The following is a 13,652-nucleotide window of genomic DNA, read 5'->3' as shown; positions in this document are numbered from 1 at the left end:
CTCAAAAAGCATGCAAATGATCAAACCTGCCCTCCCCTCCTCCTCCTTCCTATCCCTTCCTTCTTGCCCCTTCCCTCCCCCTTCCTTTACCCCTCCCTTCCCCCTCCCCTCCCCTCCCCTTCCAATCCTCTTTTTCCCTCTCCTCCTCCTCCCCCTCCCCCTCCCCCATGGTCAGTTTTACTTATCCTAAGTATGATTGAATGGGAGTCAATCCCATTGAACTCAATAAGCATGTAAATGGTCAAACCTGCCCTCCCCTCCTCCTCCCTTCCGTCACCTCCCTTTTGCCCTTTCCCTCTCCCTTCCTTCACCCCTTCCCCCTCCCCTTCCAATTCCCTCCTTCCCCCTCCCCCTTCTTCCGCTCCCCTCATCCCCTTCTTCCTTCCCTCTACTCTCCCCTAACCACTCCTCCTCCCCCATGGTCAGTTTTACCTATCCTAGCCATGATTGTATGGGAGAAAATCCCACTGAACTCAATAAGCATGCAAATGATCAGACCTACCTTTTCCCTCCTTCCCCTCTCCTCTCCCTTCCTCCTCCCTTCTTCCTCTTCTCCCCTCTTTCTTCTTTCTCCCTCCCCTGTCCACTCCAGGCCTCCTCCCCATGGTCAGTTTTACCCATCCTAAGCATGATTGCACAGGAGTAAATCCCACTGAACTCAACAAATATGGAAATGATCAAACCTGCCCTCCTCCTTCCCCTCCCACCTGCTTCCATCCCCCTCCTCCCCTCCCCATCCCCTGTGGTCAATTTCATCTATCCTAAGCATGATTGCAGGGGAGTAAATCCCACTGAACTCAATAAGCATGCAAATAATCAATCCATTCTCAGCAAACTTGCACAGGATCCCATTTCTTACCTCCCAGATTAAAAAGCAGAGAAATTCACTAATAGGTAAAAAAAAAAACTTGCAGTTTAAGAACGTACCTATAGCCAACAGATATTTCTATCAACCTTTAAAGAGAAGGGAAATTAGGTAGCTATAGTGAATGCACCAGGGGAGCAAGAGACCTGACCTCCTCTGAGATATTGTACTGCTCTACAAATTTGTAAAAGTGCAAACACAATTTTGGTTGGTCTTTGACAGTCCAATCCACTTCCTGTGTAGCTTGGAAAAATTTGGTAACATGTGCCTCTGAGCATATGGCGAGTGGTGGCAACATATGCCATCTTAAAAAAATTTAAAGTTTGATAGAAATATCTGTTGGCTATAGTATGTCCTTAAACCGCAAGGTTTTTTGCCTATCAGTGAATATGTTCTTAAGCTGATTATTGCTGCCTCTTCCTCTGCATTCCAGGGGGCGAATCACATCACCCTCCAGCTGCAAATAGAGACTTGTAAGTAAGTGACCAATGCTGAAATTTCAGATGCCTGAAAGGTGGCTGAATAAGATATTTCAGAAGCTGCTTCTCCTGCAAGAATGGGTTTAGCAAAATAGCATAATTATGCAAAATAAGAGAAATTATGTGAATGTGACCAAGTTGTATGATTTAGGTCGCAGAAATTAACTTGTGTTAAGATACAGTACGCTCATCTCAATCCTAATGTGGGTGTTCTCAGAAGCCTGAAAGCTCTATTTGTGCCCAACTTTGGGTTGTAAGTCCTTCTCTGAGTAAACCCTTGAAATTAATGAACCTAAGTTAGCTATGTTGATTAACTTCAGTGGGTCTACTCTGAGTAGGAGTAGCTTTGAATGCCACCCATTATCTGCATACTTGAGATTTTACTGTGTACTAATTACCTCTCTTTACATTCATTTGTTAATGAAAGATGACAAAATACCCTCTGCACAAATGTATTTTGTTACAACAGGGCCAAGAATGCATGGTTTGAAAGAGTCCTAGTGTGTGGCCTTTGAAATACACGTTTTAGTGAGAACAGCACTATACAACTTTGAACACTGGCAATCATTTCCTTCTGCTTACCTTTTTCTGCTTTTCTTACCATTCAACTCCTGCTTTCCCTCCTTCTAACTTGGTGTGTTTCTAATTCTTTCCTCTCTTTGCTTTCTTTGTTCCCAAAGCAACGTGGACACTAAGGAGTTGTGCGGTGAGTATCTTAAATTTTGGCAGCTCAGTCAACTTTGTTGGTTTTAACAGTATTGGCATGTCTGTATCTGGTAGGGACTTTTTTTTTTTTAAGAAAATGGGAATCTGAGTCAGACCACTGACCCATCTAATTCAGCATTTCACTGACATACAGACAGCAGCTTTCCAGGGTTTCAGACCGGAGTGTTTCCCAGCCCTACCTGGAGATGCCAGTGATTGAATCTGGGACCCTCTGCTCACGAAGCACATGCTGTAACACTAAGGGCTCATCTACATGGTGGTTTAGTGTGTGTTTGGTGCAACTCACATTTCCTTTACATTTGCATGGTTCACATGATGTTACCGACAAACAGAAGCTATAATGCAGTTTTTCCCCTGCAAATTTGTACTAACCTAATCCACTGATAATACGAAAAGGGAAGGAAAAAATGTCTTCACTCCATATCTCTAGTGCTTGCAGACACTTTACTCTAATACTTGTAGGTGGGCATGCCAGTCGTTCCCCTCTCCATGCCCATTCCCTCTTCCTCCCTTCGTTCATTTTGTTTCCTGTCAGCTGAAGAGAAACTTCGGGGTGCTCTCCCCCATTCTGCCGGCCTTTTTTATGTTGCTGCAAATGGTGCTTTTATTTTATTTTTCCTCCAGCTTGTGCGCAAAAGCATAACACTGCTCAAACAAAGATTTGTATTTCAGCTGTATTGTACCAGTGAAAATACAAATAACTGCACTTCCAGGTTGTTGTTGTTTTTAAATGAAGCTTACTGGTAGAACAAACTGAGCATGCTCAGTTGCCAAGTAACCAGAGGGAGTGGTATGTTAAATTAGAGGGTGTGGTCATAAGGAAACTGTGTGATTGATCCTTCCTCTCAGTGTGAATAGAAAACACTATGTTTGCAGCTGGCATTGAGTACTTACTGTGGACTGTGCAAATAGAAAATGGAGGTAAAAACTGTGTCTTTAGTACGAAGTTATGCTCCTGTGTGGATAAGCCCTAAGCTACCGCCCACCCCTATTAAGTGAAGTCTCTTTTTAAAAAATCAAGCTATGAATACAGGAAGCTGTCTTAAACTAAGCCATACCATTGGCCCATCTAGCTCAGTATTGTCTACAATGACTACCAGCAGCTCTCTAGAGTTTTAGATAAAGGTTTTTCCCAGCCCTGCCTGGAATCTCTTGCACACAGAACACATTTTATACCAGTGTTGCTGGCAGATGGTTGCTCAGCCTCTGCCCAAGCGCCCCCAGTAAAGGCGGAATCACAACCTTCTCCCTTGCTGGTTGATGGGAAGTGATGGGAAAGTGGATTGCAGAGCCTCCCCTATGCAGGAGCACTACCTCAGCCCTAAAGGAACATAGAAATCTGCCTTGTGCTGAGTCCGACCACTGGTCCATCTAGCTCAGTATTGCCTACACGGACTGGCAGCAGCTCTCCAGGATTTCAGACAGGAATCTCTCCCAACCCTACTTGGAATTGTCAGGGATCGAACCTGGGACCTTCTGCATGCAAAGCAGATGTTCTCCAAGTGAGCTACAAATGTGGTGTAATGAGAGCCAGTGTGGTGTGATGGTAAGAGTGTTGGACTAGAACCTGGAGACCAGGGTTCAAATCCCCACTCAGCCATAAAGCTCACTGGGTGACCTTGGGCCAGTCATAGTCTCTCAGCATAAACTACCTCCCAGGGTTGTTGTGAGGATAAAATAGAGAGGGAGGAGAACCATGTATGCCACCTTGAACTCCTTGGAGGAAAGGTGGGATACCAATGGAATAATAATTTTAAAAAATTGAGGCAGCCCCTACCCAGCTGTAGAATCTGATATTTCACCCATTCATGGAATTGTAGATTTACATTCCACTTCCCAACATGCGTGGGGAGGGGGGGAATGCGCTGTTAGGAACTGACACCTTCTTATAGAGCCATCCAGTTTTAGAGTTGGAAGGTACTTTGGGGGTGATCAAGTTGAACCTACTCCTAAGTGCAGGATCTGCAAAGTAGGATGCAACTAGACCATTCCTGAGGGAGGGTTGCTCAGCGTCTGCCTATGTACCTCCAGGAGAGACTGGTGGCTCCAATGTTAATGGGGCTGTGAATCTGCTCCAGTCCCACCTCCTGTTCTCACAGTGGCAAACTAGATGCCTATGGGAAGCCCACAAGCAGGACCTGAGTGCAAGAGCACCTCTCCCCTCCTGCAGTTTCCAGCACCTGATATTCAGAAGCTTGCTGCCTCTGACCATAGAGGCAGAGCATAGCCATCATGGCTAGGTGCCGCAGATGGCTTTATCCTCCATGTATTTCTCTAATCCCCTTTTCAAGCCACCCAAATTGGCGGTCATCGCTGCCTCCTATGGAGATGAATGCCATAGTTTAATTATGCACACAAGGCAATTCTCCAGAGCTGGAGGAGTTTGGGTAGGATGAGCCCACTGTGTCCGAGATGTTGGCAAGGGAGCATATTTGGAAGCAGGAAGTGGAGGATGCACCACCCCTCAGAGTTCTCCCGCTTCATCATCCAAGGAAATTTTGGCATGAGGTGTTGGCTCAGTGGCTGCATGCTGGGACAGTCCAGAAACAGTGTCTCCTTGAACCCCTCCCCTTTAAATGTGAAGATCTGCATCAGTGTACAAATAAAGGATAGAGGAGGCCTTGCTTAGCAGCCATCCATGCAAAAAGGATCCAAATGTCTTAATCAGAGGTGGGATACTTCAGGCCCAGGGAACTAATGTGACCCTCCAGGCCTCTTTGTCCAGCCCTTAGTACTCTCCCCAGGCCATGCCTCCTCCTTAGGCCACACCCTCTTTTTCTAGGCCACACCCATCAGTGGCCCTGCTCCAGGCCCATTCAAGTGTTTTTGCATGGCTGGATCATGTCCTTGAAGATGCCTCTTGCTTGCCTGGAAGAAGAGGCGTATGCCTAGAAACTTCTGGTTTTTCTGTGGTTGGAATGCAGCCTTCTGTTTAAAGGTAAATACTCACTTTTTGCCTCTGGCCTTACCTACCACTGGCATGAGGTTGTTCAGGAGGGAATATAGCCCTCCACATGGAAAATGCTCCCCACCCCTAGTCTTAGTAAATCACAAACTGAATGTGACCCACCAGTGTGATGCATCTGCTAAAAAAATGCTATCTTAGGTTGTATTAACAGAAGCACAGGGTGCAATTGTTCCACTCTATTCTGTGCTAGTCAGGCCACATCTGAAGTACTGTGTCCAGTTAAGAAGGACATTGATAAACTGGAGTTTGACACCTCTCCTGACTGGTTGAATTTATTGACATAAAGAAGCAGAAAACTTGCCATCAAAAATCAGACTTGTTCATACTTTCCCCCCCCCCTCGCTTTTTTTGACCGACAGTGTCTGTTCACACATTTGGCTGCTGTACTGCTGTGATGCATGTTGCTCTGTAACTACAGAGCCAAAGTGAAGCACACTCTAGCCAGATAACATCAGAAGATCCCTGGTAGATCAGCCAAAAGTCCATCTAGTCTAGCATTCTATCTCACAGTGGCCAACCAGATGTGTATGGGAATCCCACAAGCAGGACTGGAGTGCACTCTCCCACTTTTGTACACAGCAAGTGATATTTAGGGGCATACTGCTTCTGATACCAGAGGTGGTGATAACCATTGATAGCCTTAGTCCTCCAGGGGACAAAGGGTGGCTGGATTGTGTGTGAATGTGTAAATTGTTGGGGGAAGTGGAGGGATGGGTGAGAAATCAGCTGAATTTGGATTTAGCACCAGATTTTTCAGTGGTCCTCAGATTCTTTGTTGAGCAATCTTTGTTGAGTAATCCTGTTTGCTCCAAATGCCATCGGCTGTCCCCCAACACTGGATCCCCCCAAACAAACATTCCCTCAAATATAGTAGTAGTAGTAGTAGTAGTAGTAGTAGTATTTGATTTATATCCCATTGTTCCTCCTGGCAGGAGCCCAATATATTGCTCTTTTATTGATTTTACTCACAGCACAGCAGTACAGTCTCTCTCTCTCTCTCTCTCTCTCTCTCTCTCTCTGTGCCACCCTCCTCCACTCAAATAATCCAAACTCCAAGAAGGAGAAAGCAAGCCAAGTGTTGCCCACATTAAGGATTCTAGGCTTGCTGAGGAGGTGGGGGGCACTGAAAGTGGTTTTCCTCCTTTCCTTTCCAAAAGATAAAGAGCTGGTCTCTGCTTGCTAACATGGAAACTGACCAGCCTCAGCCATAGCAAAAGAAGAGGAAAAGGCAGCAAAGCTGCTCTCCTTTACTGATATTTTCTTTCAAATTATCAATATTTTCTTTCAAAATATTTTGTTTCATTTATCAATATTTCCTTTCAAAATATTAATAATTTTGAAATAAAATGTCGATAATATAAATATTTTTGGGGAGGGAAAAAATCAGACAGGTAAAAGCAGTGGATAGCAGACAAAGAACAAACTCGACTCGACACTGCCTGTTAGGTTGCCAGAAAGTTTTCAAAGTGGCAGCAGCCAATGGATCCCATCCCTGGAGAGGGGGATGTATACTATTATAGAGGTTGCCAACCATTTTAGGCACATTTGGATTTTGTAACAAGTGGTGTGAACACCATCACCTCTGCTCATTTCTCTCCCTTTCCTCAGCTCAGCTGCCCCAAGAGAGACTGAGAAAGCATGGACACACACATACACAAACACTTCACTTTTTCCAAGGGATCAGTAGAAACAATTTGAGCCTTGAAAAGCACATAGAGCTGAAGGAGGAACTGGGAAAGAGTGTCACTCTTCTAGTTTCCTGCTTTTGTGTACTTTTCAAGCGAAAAAAGGATAACTAGCCTCATTACCCCATGACCAAAGGGGGCTGAGAAGCTTTTATGGGTGCTAGGGAAAAACCTCAAGGGGAACACTACACCCGCATGTGCCACATTGGTGACCCCTTACAAACTCTTCTAAGTCACCTTCAGAATCATGCCCTGTATAAATCTTAGAATAAATAACAGCATGAACCAATTTTATACTGGCTGGCAAGCAGTCATCACACCTTTGTTTTGATGCTGCATTAGTGCACCTGTCAGTATGGCTCATCCTCAGTACTTATTTGCAGGGGCCACAAATCTCTAGTGGGTCCAAGTGAAAATCTCTCTTGCATTTGCAAAGGCTTTTCATCAAAATTAACATTTAATCCTATTTCACATGTGCAGCTTTTCAGCGCCGTCCCTTTATCAAAATTGCAATCTTGTGTTCTCAAGATTTATGGACTGTGCAATAGGTTTTGCTTCATCCTCTTTGGAAAAGGATTTACCTCACCCATTCCTCCTTTTCAAAGTCAAGCCTGTAAAGTGATTTATTTTTCCCCTCCCTGGTATGGGTTGGGGGATATTTGCAGCTGCTGAAAATTAGGTGGCTGGGTTTTTATCGGCTGCAAGTCACTGCAGATCACAGTGGAAGAATCTCTCCTTGCTGCTCTTCCAACAGTTGCTATCGTTCCCTTCACCCTGCATGCTGTTCAGAGAGATATATGGCATTTTAATTAAGCCAAGGGAGGTTAATTAATGGTCTGTCTCTTGAGGTTATTTATAGGATTCTGTAAGAAATGTCAATTCAATATGAATTGCTGCTGCTTCTTTTTTAAATAGAGATTATGGTAGTACCAATTTCTGCATTTTAAAAAAAAATCTTAGGTCTTGATCAGCCTTTCCAAACCTGATGTCCTCCAGATGTTTTGCACTAATGGAACTGTTTTATTGCATTTATCATCATCATCATCGAACTAGAAAAGGTCCTCAAATGCAAACATGTATCACTGAACACTAAAGTCAGGATAATTCAGACCATGGTATTCCTGATCTCTATGTGAAAGTTGGACAGTGAAAAAAGCGGATAAGAGAAAAATCAACTCATTTGAAATGTGGTGTTGGGGGAGAGTTTTGTGGATACCATGGACTGCAAAAAAGACAAATTGGGTGTTAGAAATTAAACCAGAGCTATCACTAGAAGCTAAAATGATGAAACTGAGGTTATTATACTTTGGACACATAATGAGAAGACACGATTCACTAGAAAAGACAATAACGCTGGGAAAAACAACAGGGAGTAGAAAAAGAGGAAGAGCAAACAAGAGATGGATTGATTCCATAAAGGAAGGCACAGATCTGAACCTTCAAGATCTGAACAGGGTGGTTTACAACAGATGCTATTGAGGTTGCTGATTCATAGGGTCGCCATAAGTCATAATCGACTTGAAGACACATAACACAAACACATTATTGTTGTTGTTTTTAGAATTAAAATTAGAATTTATATTCTGCCTTTCCTCACAAAGGAGCCCAGGGCGGCAAACATAAACAAAACAATTTAACAAAAAGCAGAAAAACATACTAAAAACAGTAAAAAAAACATTCTAAAACACAATTAAAAACATTCCAAAACACAGTTAAAAACATTCTTTCATCAGTGATCTTCAGGTTGCCCGGAACAGTCCCCTTCAGCCATCAAATGCCTCAGTAAACAGGAATGTTTTCAAATTCCTCCTGAAAGTTCATAGTCATGGAGACAGCCCTCATTGGGGAGGGCATTCCACAAATGGGGAGACACCACTGAAAAGTCCTTGTCATGGGTGAGCACCAACTAGGCAGCGCTCAGTGGCGTCATCACCAACAAGGCCTCACCTGCCAATTGTATTTTAATGTTTTTAATAGGATTGTTTTCTTGTGTATTTTAGTTACAAATGTTTATATGGTAATGTTTGTGTAACTGGTTTTTATACTTGTTAACAACTTAGAAGCCAATTTTGGCATTGGCATGTTAATTAATAAATACTCATAACTCCCATTGGCCTCAGTCAACCCAACCTTGGCCAATAATGGCCAGGCAAGCGCTCTTCCGCTGACCCTGGACTTCCAAGGGAGTCCCCCTCTGTTCCTGGGAGTTGGGATGCAGGAAAAGAGTCTGTCGTGCCGCTGGGGTCCAGGTGCAGTGTGTGGGCCGGGCAAGGTATCTATGGAGCTGGGCAATTCCAGCTGCTCAGTGGTGACAGAGAGCTCTACAGGTGTCACTGGAGGTCTCTGCAGAGTCCCACTCTTCCTCAGGTGAGGTCCCCCCAGACTAGCCTTCTACACTGCACAGACTCCTCCATGTCATCAGGAGCTGATTGCACGAAGTTTCTGATCATGTGGAGTTTGCACATATGCAGCTGTTGTTATTACAATTATAATTATTATTTACAGTGGGTTTCTTTTGTAAAACATGAGGTGCTGGTACTCTATTTTGATAAAAGTGCTGTGGGTGCCAGCACAAAATGGCTGCCAATGGCAGAAAAATAGAGGTGCCAGTACTCTGTACTGGTGAGTACCATCATAAAAAGCACTGATTATTATTCTTGTTGTTATCATTATTATTATTTAAATCTATTCTGCTCTTCCTCCCAAGGGAGCCCAGGGCAGCACAGTAGCAATACAATTAAAAATAAAATAAAAACATTTAAAAACTTTAAGAACATTTAAAATCAACCACGTACCCTCACAGCTATTCATTTCAAGGTTGCCATGAACAGTATATTTCAGACATCAAATGCCCCAGTGAATAAGAATGCTTTTAAATTCCTCTTGAATATTAATAAAGAGGAGGGGGGGATGTTCTGCAAATGAAGAGCCATCACAGAGAAGGCCCTGTCATAAGTCAATGCCAACTAGGCAATTACACACATGGAGGCCTACTGTTGAATGTCGAGAGGTTAGAGCTTGTGAACACAAAAATGTTGGGGGTATGACTAGTGGGTGTGGCTTTCACTCCTCCAAATATTTAGTGAACATGTGGAAGACATCTGTAACTGGCCCTTCAGCTTTATGGTGCCCCCCTCTACTCATTGACTCTAATCCTTTTCACCTACTAAGCTGGAAGGAATAGAGTGTTTTTAGAAGTGGAAATTTTCCCTGATCAGTTCACTCTGAAGTAGCAAGACATCAAACTGGACAATTATGTCAGACATACTTATGAACCAAACAAGTATAATTGAAACGATCTCCTTTATTCTTCCCTCCCTCCTTCCTCAATTCTGCAATATTCTTGGGGTCCAGATTATTTTTCCGACCACATGGGAGATTATGAAGATGTTTTGGCTTCCCTGGAGACACTCAACCTCTCCATTCTGAAGGCTATGGATTATACCAAGCGGGTAAGTGATCACTACGTCATCTATATATGTCATGATTACCCCAAGTGATCATTATGTCATCTGCATATGTCATGCATATATAACTGCTAAGGTTCTGTCCAGGTCAGAATAACTTGGGAACTGGATTTTTAAAGTGCCATCTGCTCCATACGGTCCTGAGTGCCCAATTAGATCAGTAGGGGAGATCTTGTTTGTGTGCCCCCATCATCTGAAGTGCAGTTGGTGGAGATATGGGAAAGAGATGGACCTTCGCCATGTAGAACTCCCTTCTCCAGAAGTGCAATCTAGTAATCTATTTGATGAAGCTTTTTTGTCCAACAGGCCAATGGCCAGTCCAGGTTTTGAAATTATTATGATTATCATTATTATCATCGTGCACTATCCAATTAACTTGTTCCATCAGTGCAAGGATTTCCCCTTGCGCAATGGAATTTCCCTCCCCCTCCCCTGTATGCTCCCTTAATCTGTTTTGAGGGTTCCCCCAAACCTCCAGAGCAGATTTATTGAGAGCACAGGACCCACACAGGGAGAGAAGGATGGGAAAGGATGGAAAGTTCTGTTGCATTAGTAGAAATCCTTGTGCTGATGGAAGGAGTTATTTGGATAGCACTGTCTGTGTTACATCCAACTATGAGGAGAGACTGAAATAAATGAGCATGTTTAGCCTTGAGAAGAGAAGACTGAGGAGATATATGATGGCACTGTTCAAGTACTTGTAAGATTGTCACACAGAGAAGGGCCAGGATCTCTCCTCAGTCATTGCAGAGTGCAGGACATGGAATAATGGGCTCAAGTTACAGGAAGCCATATTTCAGCTGAACATCAGGAAAATCTTCCTAACTGTTAGAGCTGTATGACAATGGAACCAATTACCTAATGAGGCATTCAAGAGGCAGCTGGACAGCCATCTGTTGGGTATGCTTTAAGTTGAATTTCTGCATTAAGCAGGGGGTTGAACTCAATGGCCTTATAGACCCCTTCCAACTCTACCATTCTATGATTCTCTATAGTTGATTTGTGCTTCGAACTATAGTCATATTTATGTTTCTAACTATTTTATCATTTATTTTCATATTTGTTGATGTTGGCCACGTTGGGCATCTTGAATATCAGATGGAAAGGCTAGCTATAAATGCTACCAATTAATTAAATAAAAGTGTGATCAGTTGCTCTTCAGTAGACAATTCTGTGGCTTGCAGCTCTCACGTGTGTTACCGTGTGCTTTAATTTGTAATCCATGGAAATGCTATATAAACTCTCTCAGGAATGATCCAAACAGAATTTTTCTTTAGATTTTATCTCTCATGTTGAAGATTGATATTGATGAGACTGATCTAAAAGCAGAGGAGAAGGGAGAGGATCACAAAAGTCTTCACCAATGTTGAAAAGGGGTATTTGGGGGTGGATTCCTGCTGAAGGGCTGCGACTGATTAGGATCATTCATGTGATAACTATTGAAAGCATTGCCCTCACTCTGAATGGAATTCATTTGTTCATAGTTGTATCAACAGTTAGCCAAATCTAGTAGGCTACATATCATTGTAACATTCAGTACACTATCCCTGAACCGTAAAAAATGTCTGCTAACACAGAAGCAAAGGGGAAAACAGTGCCTGCAGACAATGACATGCAGTCTTGAAGAAAGGTAGAATTAATGTGTTTGGGGGGGAGGTTGCTCCCCCGCTCAATTGCTACTTTCAAGGCAAAAAAAGTGAAAGCAGTGTAGTTTTGACTCAGCCCTAAAACACCAAATCACTCAACACTGTGGACAGGACACAGTAATAAAAGTTGCAAGGCTAAGGAAGCTGATAAATACAAAAGATTTGGACTGTCTTCCTGCCATGGGAAATCAATCAGTACACATTTGATGTAAATATCTTTTTAACAGAGCAATCCAAATGAGGGGAAGCCAGCGGGAGGGGGAAGCTCCGCACTATCCACTTTCCGTTTGGGAGCCACTAGCTCAGCTGAGTTCAGGCTCTGTCAGGAGCTGTGCACGGGAGCCAGAAGGGAAGAGCCGGCTCCCACAAATAGTCCTACCAGGGAGTAAGCACTCCCCGTAGACAACCACTGCAATTATTTTCCTCTACCTACTCTTTTGCCAGGGGAATTTTCCTGCAGATCAGGACCCGCGGGAGTGCTGCATAAGTCCTCCCTCATGGCTCCTCCCCCACCACAACCCCAGAATGGCACATTTTCAGAGCTATTGCCAGCCTTCCATCCACCAGGCTGGCCGTCCCCAGCAGACCCCTGACTGGCAGGCTCCCGGCACCACCACAGCTCAGCTGGGATGAGGGGCTTCTGCTGGGGGGACCTGGTGGAGCTGGCCTGCTCAGCTGAGGGTCCGTCACATCCAACTCCCCCCAGCCCAACACAAATACAAGTTGGGTTGCTCCCTAACTCTCCTAGAATCAAAGATTATTTGATTATGGAGCATCACTCTTATTTTTGAGCTATATTGGCACATACCAAACCTTTGGCCAACATTAAATGTGCTACATTTAAGAAGAAAATGCCATAGCATACAGTGACCTCCTTCTCCAAGGTCAAAGAGAGAGCTCTGACCTCAAGAGAGGGAGTTCTGACATTGGATTCCCCCTCTCTGCTACCACAGCAACTTCTGTAGTCCTGGCCCTACCAGTGTTGGAGCTCCAGTGTCAGTAGGGGTGAAAAGGAACATGTCAGGGTGCCTTGGAGGTGTACCAAAGGATCCAGTTTCTTCCTGACCCACCAATACATAACCAGACTGGGGATTGAAATGCACTAGCCCAGATGTGGGAGGCAAATAGTTTTAAGAAGGCTTTAGCTCTGTTCAGATGTTCCCCTGCCATTTGATCACCATCATACAATGGGGAGGGTAGGAATGAGCCTACACTGACTGACAGCAGCTCTCTAGGGTTTCAGGAAGGAGTCTCTCCCAGCCCTACCGGGAGATGCTGGGGAGTGAACCTGGGACCTTCTGCAGTGCAGATGCTCTTCCACTGAGCTATGGTCCTTCCCCGCACAACAGCATTCTTCCGTGTGATTCCCAGCAACTGGTATTCAGAGGCATCCTGCCTCCAAGAGTGGAGGTCGAACAAGTTCCATGTAAAGCAGAGAGAGATTATAAAGTCTATAAAGAGATTATATTATCGTGGGTGGGGCGTTTCCAGCAGCCCCACCATCCCCGCCTTTGGAGGGCTTGTAAGAAGTGGCTGCAGGAGTAACATCTGTGAGTAACATCAATGGTGGGGCGTCTCTAGGAGCAAAGTCTGATTTCCTTTCCCTTTTGCTGTATTGCCAAGAAGTGTAATGTTGCCTGTTAAGGGATGTAATGTTGTTATATTTATCGTGCTGAAAAGGGTTTTGTGTTTGCTGTGATATTTGTTATGTTACTGTTTTATTATTGCTGTTTTATTATTTTTGTTACTATGGAATTGCTTTTGTAATTGTTCACTTTGCTGTAAGCCGCTTTGAGCATACTTTTTTGTGGAAAGA

General features: G+C 44.0%; 1 protein-coding gene across 9 annotated transcripts in view; it reads left to right on the top strand.

Annotated features, from left to right (window-relative positions):
- Nucleotides 1-13,652, top strand: part of NECAB2 (N-terminal EF-hand calcium binding protein 2) — a 381,306-nt gene that overhangs the window by 199,731 nt on the left and 167,923 nt on the right. For all 9 annotated transcript variants that reach the window (XM_061594438.1, XM_061594443.1, XM_061594442.1 and 6 more), the window contains one exon: nucleotides 10,078-10,175. In XM_061594438.1, the coding sequence (XP_061450422.1) occupies nucleotides 10,078-10,175 (98 nt within the window). The remainder of the gene's footprint in view (nucleotides 1-10,077; nucleotides 10,176-13,652) is intronic.

Source organism: Rhineura floridana, chromosome 13 (genome assembly GCF_030035675.1).
Source record: "Rhineura floridana isolate rRhiFlo1 chromosome 13, rRhiFlo1.hap2, whole genome shotgun sequence".
Taxonomy (NCBI): Eukaryota; Metazoa; Chordata; class Lepidosauria; order Squamata; family Rhineuridae; genus Rhineura; species Rhineura floridana.
Note: the sequence above shows the minus strand (reverse complement) of the source record. Positions and strands in the feature narration are given on the sequence as shown.